Consider the following 20,190-nt stretch of genomic DNA (forward strand, 5'->3'; position numbering starts at 1 on the left):
ATTCCTAGTGCTTATGTTCTTATAATCCTCATGCAGTTCCTAGTGCTTATGTTCTTATACTCCTCACTCCGTTCCTAACACTTCTGTTATTATATTCAAACCTATAAGACAAGATATAGGAACAGAATTAGGCCATTTGGCCTTTTGAGGCTGCTGTGCCATTCGATCATGGTTGTTATATTTCTTAACCCCATTCTCCTGCTTCCTCCTTGTGACCTATGATCCCCTTACTAATCAAGAGCCTATTTCTATCTTAAAGATACTTAATGATTTGACCTCTGGAACCTTCTGCAGCAACGTGCTCTGCGGATTCACCGTCTGATGAAATTTCCACTTCACGCTGATGAAATTCCTCCTCACCTCACGCCTAAAGGCTTCTCCCTTCACTAGAGTCTGCGTCCACAGGTCCTCCTCTCTCCTACTAATGGTAACATCTTCTGTTTGTCCACTATATCCATGCCTCTCAGTATTCTGAGACTTTAAATAAGATCTGTGCCTCACCGCAGCTCCACATCCATATAAACTCTATCGAGTACAGATGTAGTCTCCAACTACTCCTCAAATAACGTGGCCTCATTTCCAGCTTCATTCTTATGAACCTTTTTAGACTCCCAAGGCCAGTACATTTTTTCTCAGGTATGAGCCCTAACCTTCTCACAATATTCCAAGTTTGATCTGAGCAGAAGCTTATATAGCCTCAGCAAAACATCCCTGTTCTTGCACTCTAGCTCCCTCGAAATGAATGCTAACATTACATTTGCCTTCCTATCTGCCAAGTGAACCTGCAAGTTAACATTAAGAGAATTCTGAACTAGGAGTCCCAAGTTCCTTTGTGCATCAGATATCCAAAGCCTTCCCCATTTACAAAGAGTCGATGCCTCTATTCTTCCTACTAAAGTGCATAACTTCACACTTTCCCACATTGTATTCTATCAGCCACTTCTCTGCCCACTGTCCTAGCCTGTCCGAGGCCTTCTCCCCATTTCCTCAACACAATCTGTCCCTCCCCCTGTCTTTGTGCCAAATGCAAACTTAGCAACAAGTCCTTCAGTTTCTTCAGCCATATCGTTAATATATAATATGAATAGTTAAGATCCCAACAGTGACTCTTACAGAACTCTACCAGTCACTGGCTGTCATTCTGAAAAAGACTCCTTTATCTCTACTTTATGCCTGTCAGCCAATCCTCTATCCATGCCAGTACCTTGCCGCTAACACTATTGGCTCTTGTCTTATTTAGTAGCCTACTGTGCAACACCTTATCAAAAGCCTTTTGGAAATCCAAATAGATCATGCCTACTGGCTCTCTTTCATCTAACTTGTTTCTTACCTCCTCAAAGAATTCAAACAGATTTGTTAGACATGACGTCCCCTCAACAATGCCATGTTGACTCAGCTCTATTTTACCATGCACTTCCAAGTACTGTGCAATCCCATCCTTAATAATGGACAAGAAAATCTTACCAATGATCAAAGTCAGGTTAACTTGCCTGCCATTTCTCATCTTCTGCATCTCTCCTTCTTAAAACAGAAGTGTTACATTAGCCATTTTCCAGCTCTTCAGTGGGTTCTGAAAGATCACCACCTTTACAATCTCCTCAGCTATCTCTTTCAGAATTCTGGGGTATTGTCCACCTGGTCCGGGATTATTTATTCACCTTCAGCTTCCCCTTCACCTCCTCCGAAGTAGTGGTCACTACACTCACATCTGCACCCCCCCACCCCCACCCCCCCACCCCCATCCCGGCATTCTTGAAGTTTTGTACGCTACTGGTATTTACCACTATGAAAATTGATGCAAAGTACCTAATCAGTTCCTCTGCCATTTCTTTGTTCCCCTTTACTACTTCTCCAGCCTCAGTTTCTAGTGGTTCAATGTCCACTCATACCTCTCTCTTACCTTTTAGATGTCAAAAGAGCTGTTGGAGTTTTCTCATATTACGAGCTAGATTACACTCATTTCATTTTCTCCTCCCTTACTGCTTTTTTAATTGTCCTCTGTTGATTTTTAAAGGCCTCCAAATCCTATGTCTTCCCACTAATCTTCAACATATTGTCTGCTTTTTCTTTTGTTTTTATGCTGGCCTCCCTTATCAGCCATGGCTGAGTATGTTTCTTCTTCCTTGGGATCATTTTCTGCTTTGCCTCCTGAATTACCTCCAGAAACTTTTGCTATTGCTGCTCCACTGCCCTCCCTCCCAATCAGCTCTGGCCAGCTCTTCCTTTATGTTTTTGTAGTTACCTTTGTAATACTGTACATCTGATTCAAACTGAAGGCTGAATTCCATCATATTGTGGTCACTGTCCCCCAGATCTTCCTTCACCTTTAGCTCTCTAATCAAATCTGCCTCATTACACATCACCAAATCCAGAATTGCCTGCTCCCTTATAGGCTCTACCACAAGCCACTCCCAAAAAATTCCTTTTCTTGGGATCTGCTACCAACCTGATTTTTCCAGTTCACATGCATATTGAGGTTCCCTGTAATTATTGTAATAGTACCTTTCTTGCCTGCCTTTTCTGTCTCTTGATTTATTTACTGTCCTACATCCTGACAATTGCTAGAGGGCCAGTTCACAACTCCCATCAAGGTCTTTTTTCCCTTTGCTTTCCTCAAATGTCATTTCTCTTTTGTCTCTCATACTTTATCTGAACATAGCTTCTCTATATCTCTCCCCCCTCTTCCTCTTGCCTGCACTTTCTTACTTTTACCCTCTCTTGCCTTTTGTTTCACTATGTCCCTCGCTCTCAGTCTATCAGTCTCTTTATTGTGTAGCTGGAGGTGTTTGAACTTGCCACAATTGATCAAACAGCTTTTCCTCTGGCTCCCACACTTCTGAAAAGAGCATTTGAAAAAAAGTTGAGAGTTTTTGATGTTAGGATGTTTCTCCCGGACTCCACATGCAGTATTGAGGTGATTAATTATCATCTCTGGGACACTCCAGATGAATTCCAGGGAGTTGCCAGTCTTCCTTCCTCTCCAGGACCTCATTCAATCATAGAATCCCTACAGTGTGGAAGCAGGCCATTCAGCTCATTCACACTGACCTGCTGAAGAGCACCCACACAGACCCAGCTCCCCTACCTTAATCCTATAACACTACATTTTTCATGGCCAATCCATCTAATCTGCAGATCTTTGGACGGCGGGAGGAAACTGTGGCACCTGAAGGAAGCGTACGCAGACTTGTTCCATGTGAAGTCATATTCTGGGGTATAATCAGTTCTTATTGAACACAGAATGATAATTTTTATGCCCTGTTCTGCTGTTACAATTGGCTCTCCTTTAAGAATTGAAATAATTTTCAGTGTTAAAATTCCCAAGCATATTGGGTCACTAGTGGAATACTAAGACCACCTCTGGAGTGCTGAGATCCCTCAGAGTTTTGTGACCCCTGGAGTATCAACACCCTGAAGTCTATTCACCTTTTCACCCTCCCACAACCACTGATTCCCTCACCTTCAAATAATGTTCATTAGTCTCTGTACATCCATCATTCCCATCTACAGACATTAACTCCCTCATTTTGAGGAAACTTACTGAAGACCCTTGAGCACAGCTACACTGTGCTTCAACATCTTCCTCACCACTGTACAACACAGGAACTTCACCATTCAGACAAGTGCAGCGAGTGCATCATCACTGGCATATTTCCGTCCTAGGCACGCAACTTCTCAATTTGGAAACGTATCACTGATTGTTCAAGACGGAGAGGAGGAGCAATTCCTTCTAACAAAGAGTGAATCTATGGATTTCTTTATTAGAGAGGGGTGTGGATGGTGGGCTATTTAAGTATTTTCAAGGCTGGAATAGACAGTGTTTAATTAGTAAGGGGGATCAAAGCTATGGAGAAAAGCCACAAGAATGGAGTTGAGGATTTTCAGATCAGCCAGGATTTCACTGAATGGCATATAAGGCTCAATGGGCTGAATGGCCTCCTTCTTTTAATGGTTCAGTGTCCCAGAGTCAAAATCCTGGAACAATGCATTACAGCAAGGTGAATGAGACAGCCAATTCTCTGCCCCAAAACCCAAATCAATTTACAAAAGAGCAGCTGGTGGGATGAGTATGAAATGCCTACTTTGAATATGCTCAGCCTGCTTGGCCAAGAATTTCATTAGATACATAAGTGAAATAATCCTTACTGCACAGCTCACCCGAGCAATTAAACCTAATCTACGGTGAATGTTTTTGCAGCATTCAGTAACAGTACTGACTGGATTACCATATCCTGCTACGTCAACAGCATTACCAAACCATTGACTTTCAGCCATATAGCAGAGGACAGCAGGGTCAGCAGAATATTAAATGTTTTGCTTACACCGTTTCTTGTCCTCAGAGCTACAGGACACAAACAAACCGCAGCTGCAGCCTGTGTCAGGAGCAGTGAATGTTAAACTTACCGTGAATCCAATTCCCACGGTAGCAGAGAATGATCCCGGGATGAACTTGCCTTGGTCAAACTGCACCAATAATGATGTCTTTCCAACTCCACTGTCACCTACCAGGATAGTCTGTGGGAGAAGAGCATAATTGTGTCACTGACAAATCAGCGCATTCATTTAACAATGGATACACTCTACACAGCGGATTCTCAGTGATCCCTGAAAAGGCAGCAGACTCAGGAAAACATAACAAAATGTGGAGCTGGATGAACACAGCAGGCCAAGCAGCATCTTAGGAGCACAAAAGCGGACGAGACTCAGAAAAAGATGGGGTTTATGTAACTTGACAGTACAGGAAGGTTGGTTTGGGAAGATGTTAAAATAGGGTGCTGGGGTGCAATGTGACAGAAGGATTGCCTGGGTGTAGCAGTATGGGTAGACAACCCTTAGAGTTTAGGTTATCATTAGTCTTGCATGGGTTGGTTCTGAATACAATTGGATATATTGCTGGGTCTGGCAATGGTAGGGTAGTTTTGGGATGTGGAGATCCAAGATTAAGAATGTAGATGTTGAATGGAAATGCATAAAAACCATCAGCCAATAAGAAACAGGAGACAACAGCCATCAGCTCACTGAGCCTACTATGACATTCAATATTGTCATATCTAATCTTCTATTTCAAATCTACCTTCCGGCCTGCAGCCCAGATCCCTAAGCACCCAAAAATCTACCAACTGCTGTCTTGAATATCGTGTGCAAAAGGTATGTAGAGAAATAGCAGATTGACACAGAGTAATGATGCCCATTTGAAGCGCTGGTGCAGGTACCATGGGTTGTCTTCTACAACATTATAAAAATTTGAGATTCTCTGATTGTCTAAGAATCAACAGTGCTCGGGGAAGAGTGTTCACAGACTCAATCCTTTGTATGAAGAGAGTTTTCGGCTTCTCTGTTCATAATGGCTAACCCCTCATTGAGACTGTACCGGAAATTCTGGGGAGTGGTTGATGTGCTGTGATAAAGGGCGTGTTGCGAGGGGGGCGGGGGGGAGGTGTCAGAGAAAGAGTGTGAATGGGGGGAGGCAGAGACACAGGGTGTTGGGGAGGAAGAGAGAGAGGGGATTGAGGGTCAGAGAGAGATGATGATGGGTGGTAGAGAGGGCGATAGGGGGAAGAGGGAGAGGGTGTTGGAGGGCACAGATAGAGGGTAATGGGGCAGAGAGAGAGCGCGAGGGTGAAGTGGGGCATAGAGAGAGGAGCTTGAGGCAGAGACAGGGAGGGTGATGGTGGGAAGGAGAGGGTGAATGGGGGGCAGATAGAGTGGGTGAATGGGTTGGGGAGGGGGAGGGTGAATGGAGGGATGGAGAGGGTGAATAGAGGGAGGGAGGGAGGGAGAGGGCAATGGGGAGGGAGAGAGAGAGAGAGAGAGAGAGAGAGAGAGAGAGAGAGAGAGAGAGATATTGGGGGTAAATATGATGATGGGGGTAGGAGAGCGTGATTGGGGGGAGAGGTGATTGTGGGAAAAGGATGATGGAGGTAGAGGCTGATGGGAGAGAGGCTGATGGGGGAAGAGGGTGATGAGATTTGAGGTGGGCAGGGTGTGTGGGGTGGGGGCGAGTGTTGTTTTAGATTTCTTATCTACTTTTTGCTTCATTAGATGCTGTGCCACCTTCAAATGTTGTCTAGCTAATTCTGTTTAATCTTTCTCTCACTTCAGACATATAATCCAACTGTGAAATTCTTGACTTTGGATTTATCAACTTTTCCTTAATTAACTTTGAAGGGCTTCTTACTTTGTGTCCAAATATCAACACAAATGGACTAAACCGAACTGATTCATTTTGAGTATTTCTAATGACAAATAATATAAATGGGATACCTTTGTCCCAATCATTTGGGTAATCCTGGCAATATGCCCTCAGCTTGCCTTTAGGATGTGATGCCACCTTTCCAATGGTCCTTGTGATTCAGGATGGTACACACTTGATTTAAAGTGTTGGGTGCCTAAACTATCCATGACCTCCTTAAATAGTTTGGCAGTAAAACTGGACCCTTGGTCTGACTGAATCACCCTGGGTAATCCATAATGGGTAAAGAAAGCAAGCAACTGCTCCACAACCTTTTTATGCCTTGACATTCCATAACGGAATTGCATCTGGAAACCTGGTAGGCACATCCATTATGATTAGCAAATATGGGTTCCCCACTTTTGGTTTTAGGGAGGGGACCTACATAATCAATCATAACCAGTGTGAAAGATTCTTCAAATGCAGGAATTGGCAAAGACTGTGGCACGTATGACAGGTCTGGCAAAATTCAACCACATCCTTATGCAATCCAGGCCAATAGAAATGGTTCTGTAACTTGTCCTGAGTCTCCCTCACTCCTAGATGACCTTCTACAGGTAACTCATGTGCTACCCGCAATACTTCCTGTCTGTATGCTACCAGCAACACAATCTGATGAACTTCTGCCCATTTCTCCTCTGCACCAACCAGCCCAGGTCTCTATTTCTGCATTATGATTTTATCCTTAAGGGAATAACATTTGGGAATACATTCAAATTCCTTTTGAGTAGGCTTCATGATATAAACTGTTTACCATCTCATCTTTTTGTTGTAACTCTATTAGCCTTTTAGAACTATACACCTCTGCCTCATCCTCTATCTTCTTAGGTTATTCCTTTACCATTTCATTAAGCTGGGTATCAGCTAACTGGATCTCAATTCTGTTTTCTTTCTCTTTAGTTGTGCCTTCTTGCTTTAACTTATGACTGTGGAATCATGTCACCACAAGTCTGGAAAATTCCAGGGCATTTCCCTTTTAACTCCTCAGTTCCTTGTTTTTTTTCAGCTTTTCCACTATAAGAGGCATCATTCCCACCTTTGATCAGGCTAGGTTGTTTCCCAGAACAAACTGTATTCCTGGAATAGATACTCTTTCAATTATTCCCACTGTCACTTTCCCAGTCTTGATTGGGCTTTCCAGCCTTACCTTACAAGGGGGAATGCTAAATCTCTCTCCATTTATTCCACAGATTACCGCTCTCTCGGGTAACATTTCAGAAGGAGCACAAATACTTCCATCTCTTACTGTTAGAAATTGGTTAGTTCCGGTATCTCTCAATATCTTAATTTCTTTACCTTTGCTCCTATTCTTCCTGAGTAAACCTTACCCACAAAAGGTGAAGAGATCAGGCACTCTTTAACCATCCAGCCCAGTGACTAAGCTGTGCTCTCTCCTGAAGCTTCTCAACTTCTCTTGGAACTTCCTTCACTACTTTAACTAATCCCACTGGTTTAGCCTCTTTTACCCCATCCTTTGTCCCGGTGTCTTTCTTAAACCAATAGCACCGTGACTTTATGTGTCTCACTCTATTACAGTGGAAACATGAGACCTTTGACCTCTTTTTCACCCTCGTGGTTTTGTCCCCCCAGTGAGATCAACTTTTTTTTCATTGAAGGATCTCCCTTTTCCCCAATTCTATCCCTTGCGAAATTAAATTGCTGTCAGAAGATAGATTTTAATTTATGCACCCATGTGTATTCATCCATCATATCTGCAACTCTACTCGCTGTTTTAACATTACATTCCTCAGCATGAGTTCTTATCATTTCTGGAAGTGAGATTTTAAACTCCTCCAGCAGAACAATCTAAGATCCTCGTATGTCTTTTCCATCTTTAATGCTCTCACCCATCTATCGAAGTTGATATGTTTAATTCTTTCAAACTCAATACCAGCCTGGTCTGGCTGCTTCCTTATATCTCCGAACCATTGTCTATGTGCTTCTGGTACCATTTCGTAGGTGCTCAAAATAGCCTGTTTTACTTCTTTGTATTCCCTTAACACTTCATCTGACAGCTCTGCAAGCACCTCACTAGCCCTGCCTACTAACTTAGTCTGAATTAACATTACCCACATAGATTCTGACCAGGTCAGCTGTTTAGCCACTTTGTCAAAAGAAATGAATAAGGCTCCTATGTCTTTTCATTGAATTTTGGTAATGTTTTGACATATTTACAGAGATCCCTAACAGGTCTTTGGCTACGAAGGATTTGCTCATTACTCTCCTCCTCACCAAACTTATCTTCTACCCTCATTTCCATACTTTTAAATTGATTTTGCTATTTAATTTGTAACTTCTGAATTTCCAACTCTTTCTTTTTGCCTTTCTTCTGCTTGTAACTGTAATTCAAATCATTTCAGCTCCCTTTCTTCTCAGTTTTTCCATATGTAACTCCAATTGTCTAATTTTCAATTTTTTTTCTAACTCCACTGTTTTTGTATATTTCTCTGGCATACCTAAATGCTTGACTAACTCCGTTACAAATTCAGGTTTCCTCTTACTCCTAGTCAATCCCAAACCTAGCTAAGTCAACAGCTATATCCTTCCTTTGTCTTTTTAAACTTTCTTGGCATATTTAGGAAGCATCTTTGACCCCCCACCCCAGCAATGCTAAGAGCCATTTCCCCACTTTTGATTTAACCAATGACAAGTAACCAAAATTAAACAGGTTTTCCACTTCTCACTTAAGTTTTCATCAGAACTGCAAAGGAAGGAGTTTCTGGGAGTAATTCAGGGGACGCAACAAAAATTCATCCCTAGGAAAAAGCAGCATGATACAGGGAGGTTGATGCTAACATAGTTGACTAAGGAAGTCAGGGATGGCATAAAAGCAAATGAGAAAGCAAAGGGCAGTGGGAAACCAGAGGACTGGGAAGTTTTCAAAGACCATCAGAGGGCAACAAAAAAAAAATAAGGAGGGAGAAGATTAAATATAAGGGTAAGCTAGCCAGTAATATAAATGAAGACTGTAAGAGTTTCCTTAGATATAAAAAGGGCAAAAGAGGAGCAAAAGAGTGGACATTGGACAACTGGAAAATGACGGTGGAGAGATGGTAGTGGGGATCAAGAAAATGGTTGAGGATTTGAATACTTTGCATCAGTCTTCACAGTGGAAGACTTGAGTAATCTGCCAAAAATTCAAGACAGTTGGGGGCAGAGCTGAGTGCAGTGGCCATCATCAAGGAAAAAAAAGTGCTAGTAAAACTGATTGGCCTAAAAGGTGGATGTCGCCTGGACCAGATGGACTATACCTCAGAGTTTTTAAGGAGATAGCTGAAGAGATAGTGGAAGCGTTAGTGGTGACCTTTCAGGAATCACGAGAGTCAGGGAGGGTCCCAGAGGACTGGAAAATGACTAATGTGACACCTCTGTTTAAAAAGGGAGTGAGGCAAAAGACAGAAAATTACAGGCTGATTAGCTTAACCTCGGTTGTGGGTAAGATTGGAGTGTGTTTGAAGGATGAGATTACTGAGTATTTGGAAGTGTATAGTAAAATAGGGCAAAGTCAGCATGGTTTCACCAAGGGGAGGTCATGCCTGGCAAATCTGTTAAAATTCTGAGGAAGTAATGAGCAGGGTAGTCCAAGGAGAGACAATAGATGTTATCGACCTGGGCTTCAAAAAGGCCACTGATAAGGTGCCACACAGGAGGCTGCTGAGTAGGATAAGGGCCCATGGTGTTAGAGGCGAGGTGTTAGCATGAATTGAAGATTGGCTATTTGGCAGAAAGTAGAGATTGGATTTAAAGGGTTTTTTCTCAGGACGGCAGCCGGTGACAAGTGGTGTTCCGCAAGGGTCAGTGCTGGGACCACAACAATTCACTTTATACATTAATGATCTTGATGAAGGAACTGAGGCATTCTGGCTTAGTTTTCAGGCAATACAAAGACAAGTGGAGAGACAGGTAGTATTGAGGAGGTGGGGAGGCTGCAGAAGGATTTGGACAGGTGAGGAGAGTGGACAAAGAAGTGGCAGATGGAGTACAACGTGGGACAGTGTGAGGCCATGCACTTTGGTAAGAAGAGTAAGAGCATGGACTATTTTCTAAATGGGGAGAAAATTCAGAAGTCTGAAGTGCAAAGAGATGTGGGAGTTCTAGTCCAGGATTCTGTCAGGGTAAACTTGCAGGTTGAGTCAGTGGTCAGAAGGCAAATGCAATGTTGACATTTATTTTGAGAGAGCTTAAATCTAAAAACAGGGATGTACTCCTGAGGTTTTAAGAGGCTCTGATCAGGTCACATTTGGAGTATTGTATGCAGTTTTGGGCCCCATATCTCAGGAAGGATGTACTGGTCCTGGAGCAGATTCAGAGGAGGTTCATGAGAATGGTCCCAGGATTGGAAAACTTAGATATGAGGAGCATTAAGGCTCTACTCATTGGAGCTTAGAAGGATGATGGGGGTGGGGGGAGGTGGTGGAGTCCAATTGAAACTCACAGAACACTGAATGGCCTGGACAGAGCGAATGTTGGGAAGATTCTTCCATTGGCTGGAGACACTAGGACCCAAGGGCACAGCCTTAGAGTAAAGGGAAGACCTTTTAGAACGGAGATAAGGAGAAACTGCTTCGGCTAGAGCGTGCTGAATCTATGGAATTCACTGCCACAGAAGGCTGGGGAGGCCAGGACATTGAGTACAGTTAAGACTGAGATTGATAGGTTCTTGATTATCAAGGGGATCAAGGGTTATGGGGAGAAAGTGGGAGAAGTGGGGTTAAGGAACTTATCACTCATGATTGAATGGCAGAGCAGACTCAATGGCCAAATGAACTAATTTATGCTCTTATGTCTTATGGTTTTATTTGAAGATCTAGGACACTAATCCCCAAGCCTATTTAAATCTTCTGGGACCTTTTGTATAGCAAATCTGTTCAAATCTATACAATCAATCTGTTCAAATCCCATTCATAAACCAATCCCAGATCCTGGATGAGCCCCCAATCCATTATGAAGCAGAGGTTGACTCCATCTGATAACTAAAACCAAAATGCCCAGAGAAGTTCACCTTGCCTAATAATCTGTTAAAGGAAGTGTGAAAAGTGATATAACCTGCCTGTCACCTCCCAATCTGTTATAAAGGAGAGGTGAAATAAAATAAACTCCTGACAGTCACTCTGCAATCAAAAACTGACACATTTATTTTTTTAACAGTGAACAAATTAACAGAACTTGTAATAAATCAAACAATTTCCCTTTAACTACTAACTATTCCCAAATAAAATGAAATTTCAATGGTATGCTGTTCCAATAGATATAAATCCCAATTGTATAATTAAAATTAATTTAAAGAATAAAACTTAATTTCCTTAAATTATAGCCAGGATAATTCTTCTGGAATGTTCTTTGCCTTCTTTACTGTCCTCCAATCAGAAATGCTTTCATCCAACAAATCATTGGTGTGTCAGAAACATTAGCTAAGAGCACTGTAGCACCTTTATGTAGATGGTGCTTACTCTGAGAGCTTAGAGATTTCTGAGACATCCAGTGAGTTTCTCTTCAGATGGCAGCTCATCATCACACCAATTTTCAAATAACCTCTTCTTTTATACCATTAATGACCCATCAATTTCTTATAGTTGGATTGGTCCTAGGTTGGCTTAGCCATCAGATTTAATTTTAATTGGGTTTTTGAATCTCAGGCCTGGTTCAAATTAATTGGCTAAATTCAAAAACCTGCTGTTTTGTTATCAATGCTGCTTTGCCTGCTAACAGTGTAGCCTTTTGATAAAATGTTTCAATTTCAAGAACTCACGGTGCATCGTTGCTGTCTGCAGACATTTAAAAATCTCCAATCCTTAAAAACACGTCACCTTTTAAAGATAGTAGGAACTGCAGATGCTGGAGATCTAAGATAACAAGGTGTAGAGCTGGATGAAGGAGAAGTCATGGCCCGAAACGTCAGTTTTCCTGCTCCTCTGATGCTGCTTGGCCTGCTGCGTTCATCCAGCTCGACACCTTGTTATCACACTGTTTAAAGGCTCCATTCTGAGGAAGAGTCACCAGACCCAAAATGTTAATCCTGTTTCTTCCTTCACAGATGCTGCTAGACCTGCTGAGCTTTTCCAGCGATTTCTGTTTTGTTTCCTGATTTACAGCATCTGCAGTTCTTTTAGTTTTTAATTATCTTTTAAAGGGGCCGCACACTCCTCCTCCTACCATTTTACATATGTTGAATATTCTACTCAACGTCGCATCAGGCTGTTTGCCATTTGTGGAAGAGAGCTTCAAACTTAGTGTGTAGAAACACTTCCTACTATCTCTCCTGAAAAATCTGGCTCTTATTCTCAACCTATGGCTCCTAGTTCAAGAGTCCCCAACAAATAGAAATAGTTTATCTTTATCTAACCTGTCTTTTTCTGTTAATATCTTGAAGACTTGTTCAACGCGCATTATAGATCAGTTCGCCTAATATCTGTGGCCAGGAAATTGGATAGATTAACTGAACACCTTAAAGTTTAAATAATCAGGGCGAACCAGCATGGATTCATGGCAGGTATTTTATGCCTGACTAATCATGGATATTTTTGAAGTGGTGAATAAAATATTGGGCATGCAAAGTTGTTAATATGGATGTCCAGAAGACATTTGATAATGTCCCACATTACTGACTGTTAACTAACCTAGAATCCCATGGAAATGAAGGCAAACTACTGACATGGTTGGGAAATAGGTTGAATGGCAGATGACAAAAAAAATAGGGACAATGGGTAAATTACTCAAGTGGTCAAGATGTAACCAACGGTGTCCCACAAGGATGTGTTAGGGCTTTGACTGTTCACATTTATTAAAAACTTGAATAATGACAGAGAGGGTCGTACATCCAGATTTGGTGATGATGCAAAGTTAGTTGGCATTATAGATACAACACAAAATTACAAAGGGATATTGACAGACTAAGTGAATGTGCAAGATTGTTGCAGATGGAGTTCGAAGCAAGCACTTGAGTTTCTCCATTTTGGACCGATAAAGGATACATCAGGACACTTTCCAGAATGTGTAAATTAATACAGATATGTCTGAAGAGACTTTGGGGTGCAGGCACATAGATCTTCAAAATGGCACGGACAAGTGCAGGAAATAATCAACCAAGAAAGCTAATGGAATGCTGACCTTTATATCCAGAGGGCTGGAGTACAAGGACACAGGAGTTGTGCTGCAGTTACACAAAACCCTGGTTAGACAACACTTGGGAGTACAGTGAGCTGATCTGCATTGAATTGAATTAGTTTTATTGTCACATACACTCAAATGTGCACAGTGAAAAGTTTACAAGTCGTCACTTACAGCACCATCTTAGATACAAATGTACCTAAGTACACATTGCGCAGCACAAATTCTTAGGAATAAAATGTAGAAAAATAAAGAAATAAAATGTCCAGCATTATAGGGTCATAGAAATAAATTACAAAAATAGAGAAAGAGAGAAATAAAGTGTTGACTATAACAGTCCTTCCAACCAAATCCACACCAGCACCTAGCCTCCTTTAACCAAAGGAGCCCACCACCTCTACTGGACCCACCAATAAAGGAGCTGCCACTCTTTAGGCACCATGTCTTTGCTACTGGGCCCACTAATGACACTGCTGGGTCCCAGGAGACCCCAGCGCTGCTGCTGCCAATGCCTGGCCCATAACCAGAAATCCCTATGCCAGACCTACAGTGACCGTAACCAGGAATTCCTAGTTCCACTGCTGCCTCAATAATGCCAGGGCTTCCCTTCCTGGGCATTTTACACTGTCGCCACTGTAGCTGCTGCTTCACCGGGTCCACTGAAACCGGGAGAGCCTAGCTCTGCTGCCTGGCCAGGCTGCTACAGCGCCAGCAGTCCTGTTTTGACTACTGATGTCACCTCGTTGGCGCAACGACCTTGGGGAATCCGCTGCCACCGGCACTGTCCCCGGTCACTGGAGGTGATTTGCCACCATTTCCACACCCCCCGACCCAGAATGGCAGATGGATGCCCATGTTACCATTGCCTATCCCGTCCAATTGCCGAGAGGAGTCACATCTATCACCGCCTTCGACTCCACTCTGCAAACATCTTGCTCTCATTGTCATGCTGACGTTACCGAACCAGCCACCACACAAGAGAGAAAAAGGAAAGAATAGAAACAAAAGGAAAGGAAAGATGCAATGGGATTGGATGACCCCTGGGCAGGAGCTCACACCCACATTTGCTACTCCTCTGCCATCGTAGGCGGCCCTAGACCTGGGCCCCACACTTTAGGAAGGATATATTGGCCTTGGAGAGAGTACAATGTCAGTTTACTAGAACAATACCTTACTTCAGGGGTTATATTATGAGGAGACTTTATATATTTTAGGCCAGTTTCCTCTAGAATTTAGAAGGTTAAGGGTGATAAGATTGAAGTCTTAACAATATTAACAGGAAAAGACAGGTTAGATAAAGATAAATGATTTCCACTCGTTGGGGATTGTAGAACTAGGAATTTTAATCTTAATAGCATTGTGGGTCAATCCACAGCAGGAGGACTGCAGCGGTTCCAAAAGGCAGCTCACCACCACCTTCTCAAGGGTGACTAGGGATGGGCAAGAAATGCTGGCCAGCCAGCAACACCCACATCCCACAAACGAATAAATAAAATAAATCTAAGAAAGGCAATATTTTTGTATTCAGGGATATGGACCAAAGGCAAGGACATGGAGTTAGGCCGCAAATCAGTCATGATCTCACTGAATGGTGGAATGGACTCAAGGGGCCTACAACTGTTCCTGAAACTGGCAGTAGGTTCAACTCCGTCCTAAAATGTCTATCCCAAATCCTTTCACAGTGACTTCTGGTTCTGGGTGCATCCACTATTGGGAACATGCACCTTACATCGACCCTGTTAGAGTTTTGTAAGTGTCTATGAGATTCCCCCTCATTCATCTGAACTCCAGCGAAAACAATCCCAAAACTGTCATACATCAGACCCATGATAACAAAGTGTGGTGCTGGATGAACACAGCAGGCCAAGCAACATCTCAGGAGCACAAAAGCTGACGTTTCGGGCCTAGACCCATCACTGATACCTCAGACCCATTATCCTGTTGACATTGAAGGAAACTACTGCAACAGATTAACATGTAGCATGTCATAGTCCCCTGAGGTATACTTGATGGCAGAACTGGGTGCCAATTTATTTTTATCCAACATCAGTATTCTTCCACTATATACAGGAAAGGAGAAAAATAAAAATCTGCTGCTATTCGCAACAATTTCATTCTGCTGGATTATATTTATTCTAACAATGCTTCTGAAACACTCCAATTAAGTAGTGTATTTTACAATTTAACCATATAAAAGCTCTTATGCAGAGACTTATGTGCTATGATTTGGTTGATTTCTTGCTGTCAAAATAGCTTGCCATTGTCTTTTTAGTTAATGCTGTGCAAATATCCTGGCATAATTTAGCTTCTTAAAATTTCTGTTACAGAATGTTTCTGAAATACTTTAGATGATTAAAAGCATGATCATTTCCCCCAAACGTTGAACAAGACTCCAGCCTCGGGCAACCGCCTGAGTGGAGATTGCATATTCTCCCTGCATTTGTGTGGGTTTCCTATGTGCTCCAGTTTCCTCCCATGGTTCAAAGATTTGTAAGTTAGGTAGATTGGCCATGGGAAATTGCCCAGCGTGTGCGGGGATGTGCAGACTAGGTGGAGCAGTGATAGCAAATGTGGGGTTATGAGGCTAAGGTGGGAGGATGCGTCCAGGTGGAATGCTGTTTGGAGAGTCAGTGCAGACTCAATGGGCTGAATGGTCTCTGTCTTCCTTATAGGGATTCTATGATTCTAACCCAGGAAAAGATAAGGATCTGCGAGGTTATTGACCCAGTAAAATGTCTCAAGGCATTGGTCAGCTCAATATGAAGAATTCACCTGCTTTCCCTCAAATGGTGTAGTAGACTCTATATGGCCACCTGAATAGTAGACCATGGCTGTCAGAAAGACAGTGCGTCTGACAATGCAGCCTTTCCTCAGCAATGCACCAGCAATATTAGCACGATTATATTGCAGACTCTGTTGTGGGCCTTTACCCTCCTGGATTGAAGAGAAGAGAGTCTCAGTCACTGAGACAAAGCTGCTACTGCAATGCACACCAAATTAGGGAGAGGCAGATTTGGAAGGGAAGGAAGACATTCAAAGCCATGGTTTAGCAATTCCAAGTAGCAGGGAGTGAGAGAAGGTTGCAAAGACCAGGGGGTGACATTAACTATCTTTTGTCTGTGCTCCCACTGAGCTACTGACCATATTACATAAGGGTGCCACATCAGGGGCTGCTTCTCAGTGTACCACCGACGAGAGATGCTTTGGGATATTCTCAGGCCGCTACTAAAATACAACCGTCTCTTCTTTAAAAATAGATTTCCAACCTACTCTGGTTTATTTTGATCCGAGATGAATCAGTCCAGACTGTTGAGTTGGGTTCTCTGCTGTCAGTAACTCCAGTGAATCACTTGTCTAACCCTAAGGCTACTTGTGTTCTGGTTCACATTTAGTCACTCGAGGCTCTCTGTCGAAAGTTGATCTATTATTACAACAGTGTGCCTGACAATTCCAGGTTTAGATTTCCTGTTCCTCTTTGTCGCACCTGACGTTCATTGAAGAAACATTGAATGTTACCTGACAATAGCAGCTCTGAGATCCTTTCACTGACAGTAATACCTTTACAGGCAGTCCCCAGATAATGAACAGGTTCCATTGAGATCATAAATCAATTTGTACTTAAATTGGAACACAACACATTGCAACATAAAAAGTGTTTAAAAGTACAAGCAAACGTTCATATGTCAGGCCCTTACAACTAATATAAAATGTGGGATCTCTTAAGTACAAGCTTTCATAAATCGGGGATTGCCTGAATTTAACTCAGTATGAAGTACGTCCCCCTCCAAAGTAGGAGGTTCAGGCCTCATTGCTAGGATTTACATTTATCATCCAGTTATCAATCTCAGCATACTGCTGTGAGAGATGTATACCATCAATATCTATGAGGAATGGGGAAATAAAGCAAAAGGGCTCATTCGTTACACACTCTGGTTGACAGTGAATCCTGCTGACTGTTGTCAAGCTGAATACCAGGGATTTGTACTCAAGCTGCAAATGCAATTCCAACCAATCTGCATCTCTAGCTAAGATGTTCATCCGAGGCCTGTTTTTTCTCTGTAGTGAGATCTCACGGAATTTCCCTTAACTTGGCCTGGTTATTAAACTTGCATTCTTAGGGTTGGTATTTGATACCATATATGCTGATCTTTGCCTAGCTACAATCAAGTTCTGATGAGGGATGCTCGACCCAAAATATTGACTTTGCTTTCTCTCCACGTATGCTGATGAACTTTTCCAGTAATTTCGGTTTCTGATTTCTAGCAGTTCCAGGGCATCTCTGCAGGAACTCCTCAGTGTAGTGTCCTAGGCCCAACTATTTTCAGCTGTTTGTCAATAGCCTTCCCTCCACGATTAGGTCAGAAGTGAGGATGATCAGTGATGAATGCACAGCACCAGATACCAAAGAAATCTATGTTCAAATACTGAAATATCTGGACAATATCCAGGCTTGGGCTGACAAAGGGCAAATAACAAATGTGCTAAACAAATGACAGGCAATGATCACATCCAATAATGGCATTACCATCATTGAATCCCTACTATCAACCATTGACAAGAAACAGAGTGGACTCGCTCTATCAATATGAAAGCTACAAGAACAGGTCAGAAGCTAGGAATCCTGCATCAAGTAACTCACCTCAGGACTCCTCAAAGCCTGTCCACCAACTACAAGGCATACGTCAGGAATATGATGGAATGTTGTCCACCTCCCTGGGTCAATGGAATTCCTACAGCATTCAAGAAACTTGACACCATCCAGAACCACTTGATTAGCACCACATTCCAAACACTCACTCTCTCCACTCTTTGTTGCCCCAGCATATTTCATCCTCAAGATGTATAGAAGAAATTCAACAAGCCTCCTTAGACAGCATCTTCCAAACTTACAACCACTACCATCTAGAAGGACAAGGGTGGCAGGTGGGTGGGAACATCACCACCTGCAAATTCCTCTCTGAACCATTGACTATCCTGACTTGAAAATATTCCTCTGTTCCTTCAGCTGGGTCAAAATCTTGGAATTTACTCCCAGGCAGCATTGTGGACCTATCTGCAGCAAATGGACTACAGTAGTTCAAGAAGGCAGCTCACAATCACCACTTCAATGTCAACAAGGGATGGGCATTACAGATGGCCCAGAGAGTGAAAGCCTCATCCCTGAATTAAATTTAAAGAAAGGAAAACAAGGGAATTATACTTAAACAAAGGTATTATAACAGCTCAACACACTCATGTTCATGGAATAAAATTTGAAATGTTTTGATGATTTTGGGAGATTAATTCAGAGTCAAATTCATTTTTTTTAAACTAATGTTGATCTGGAATCACTGTCATTCCATTCAGAGTGAATTGGATCCACTGGGCATTTCATGAGTGCATGTAAAGAAAGCTGCCCACTGCAATTTTTAGAACTGCTGTCCAAAGAATTCACCAAATTACAGACCGCATCTCCTTCAAGTGATGCATTTCAAAAACATCTGATGGGCAACTCAGAAGCCACAGTGCTGGTAAGTTACTCAAGGATGGACAAAGGAATGAGTTGATCAGTTAACTAGTTTCCAGTTGCCTGGTCGTGAGGGCATTGAAGATAAAAAAGACTAGAATTGTTTTCATTGGACAAACGATGACTGAGAGGAGAACTGATAGCAGTTTACAAAATCATGAGGGGAAGAGGTAGGGAGGACAGTCAGAGGCTTTTTCACAGGGTTGAAGTTTCAATTACAAGGGGGCACATATTCAAGTTGAGAAGGGTAAAGTTTAAGGGAGATGTGCGAGGGAAGTTTTTCACACAAAGTGGTAGGAGCATGGAACACACTGCCAGAAGGGGTGGTGGAAACAGGGACATTGGTGACATTTAAGAGGCACCTGGATGGCTACATGAATAGAGGGATGATAGAGGGAGATGAGCCAAATAATGGCAGAAGGTTTGTTTTTAAGATTAATGAGCAAGATGATCAGCAAAGACTTGAAGAGCTGAAGGGCCTGTTCCTGTGCTGTATTGCTCTTTTTTGCTTTCAGAATATAAACATAGAACAGTACAGCACAGTACAGGCCCTTCAGCCCATAATGTTGTGCCGAACTTTTACCTGAATCCTAAAGTCTATCTAACCTCCACCCCTATAACTATCTAATAGCCGCTTAAATGCCCCTAATGAGGCCGACTCCACTACCCTCCCTAGCAATGCATTCCATGCCCCTACCACTGAGTAAATAACCTACCTTTGATGGCTCCCCTAAATCTACCTCCTCTCACTTTAAAATTATGCCCCCTCATAATAGCTACCTCCATCCGATCATGTAGTTTCTGGCTGTCTACTCTATCCATACCTCTGATCATCTTGTACACCTCTATCAAGTCACCTCTCATCCTTCGTCAATCTAAAGAGAAAAGCCTGAGCTCTCTCAACCTTTCCTCATAAGACCTTCCTTCCATTCCAGGCAACATCCTGGTAAATCTCCTCTGCACCTTTTCCAACATTTCTACATCTTTCCGGTAATGAGGCAACCAGAACTGGACACAATACTCCAGATGTGGCCAAACCAGGCTTTTGTATAGCTGGGGCATAACTTCATGGCTCTTGAACTCAATCCCTCTATTAATGAAAGCTAACACGCCATACGCCTTCTTAACAACTCTATCCACCTGGGTGACAACTTTCAGGGAACTGTGAACACGAACCCCAAGATCCCTCTGCTCCCCCACACTGCCAAGAATCCTTTCGTTAACCCTATATTCTGCTTTCAATTTTGTCCTTCCAATATGAATCACTTCAGACTTTTCAACCCAACTCTGCATCCTATCAATGTCCCTTTGTAACTGAGAACAGCCCTCTGCACTATTCACAACT

At 42.5% G+C, this 20,190-nt stretch overlaps 1 protein-coding gene across 1 annotated transcript in view; it reads right to left on the minus strand.

Moving 5' to 3' along the window:
- Positions 1-20,190, minus strand: part of LOC125463819 (ras-related protein Rab-37-like) — a 278,826-nt gene that overhangs the window by 220,204 nt on the left and 38,432 nt on the right. Inside the window, exon 2 of the mRNA XM_048555564.2 lies at positions 4,405-4,515. Coding sequence (XP_048411521.1) covers positions 4,405-4,515 — 111 coding nt within the window. The remainder of the gene's footprint in view (positions 1-4,404; positions 4,516-20,190) is intronic.

Source organism: Stegostoma tigrinum, chromosome 22 (assembly GCF_030684315.1).
Source record: "Stegostoma tigrinum isolate sSteTig4 chromosome 22, sSteTig4.hap1, whole genome shotgun sequence".
Taxonomy (NCBI): Eukaryota; Metazoa; Chordata; class Chondrichthyes; order Orectolobiformes; family Stegostomatidae; genus Stegostoma; species Stegostoma tigrinum.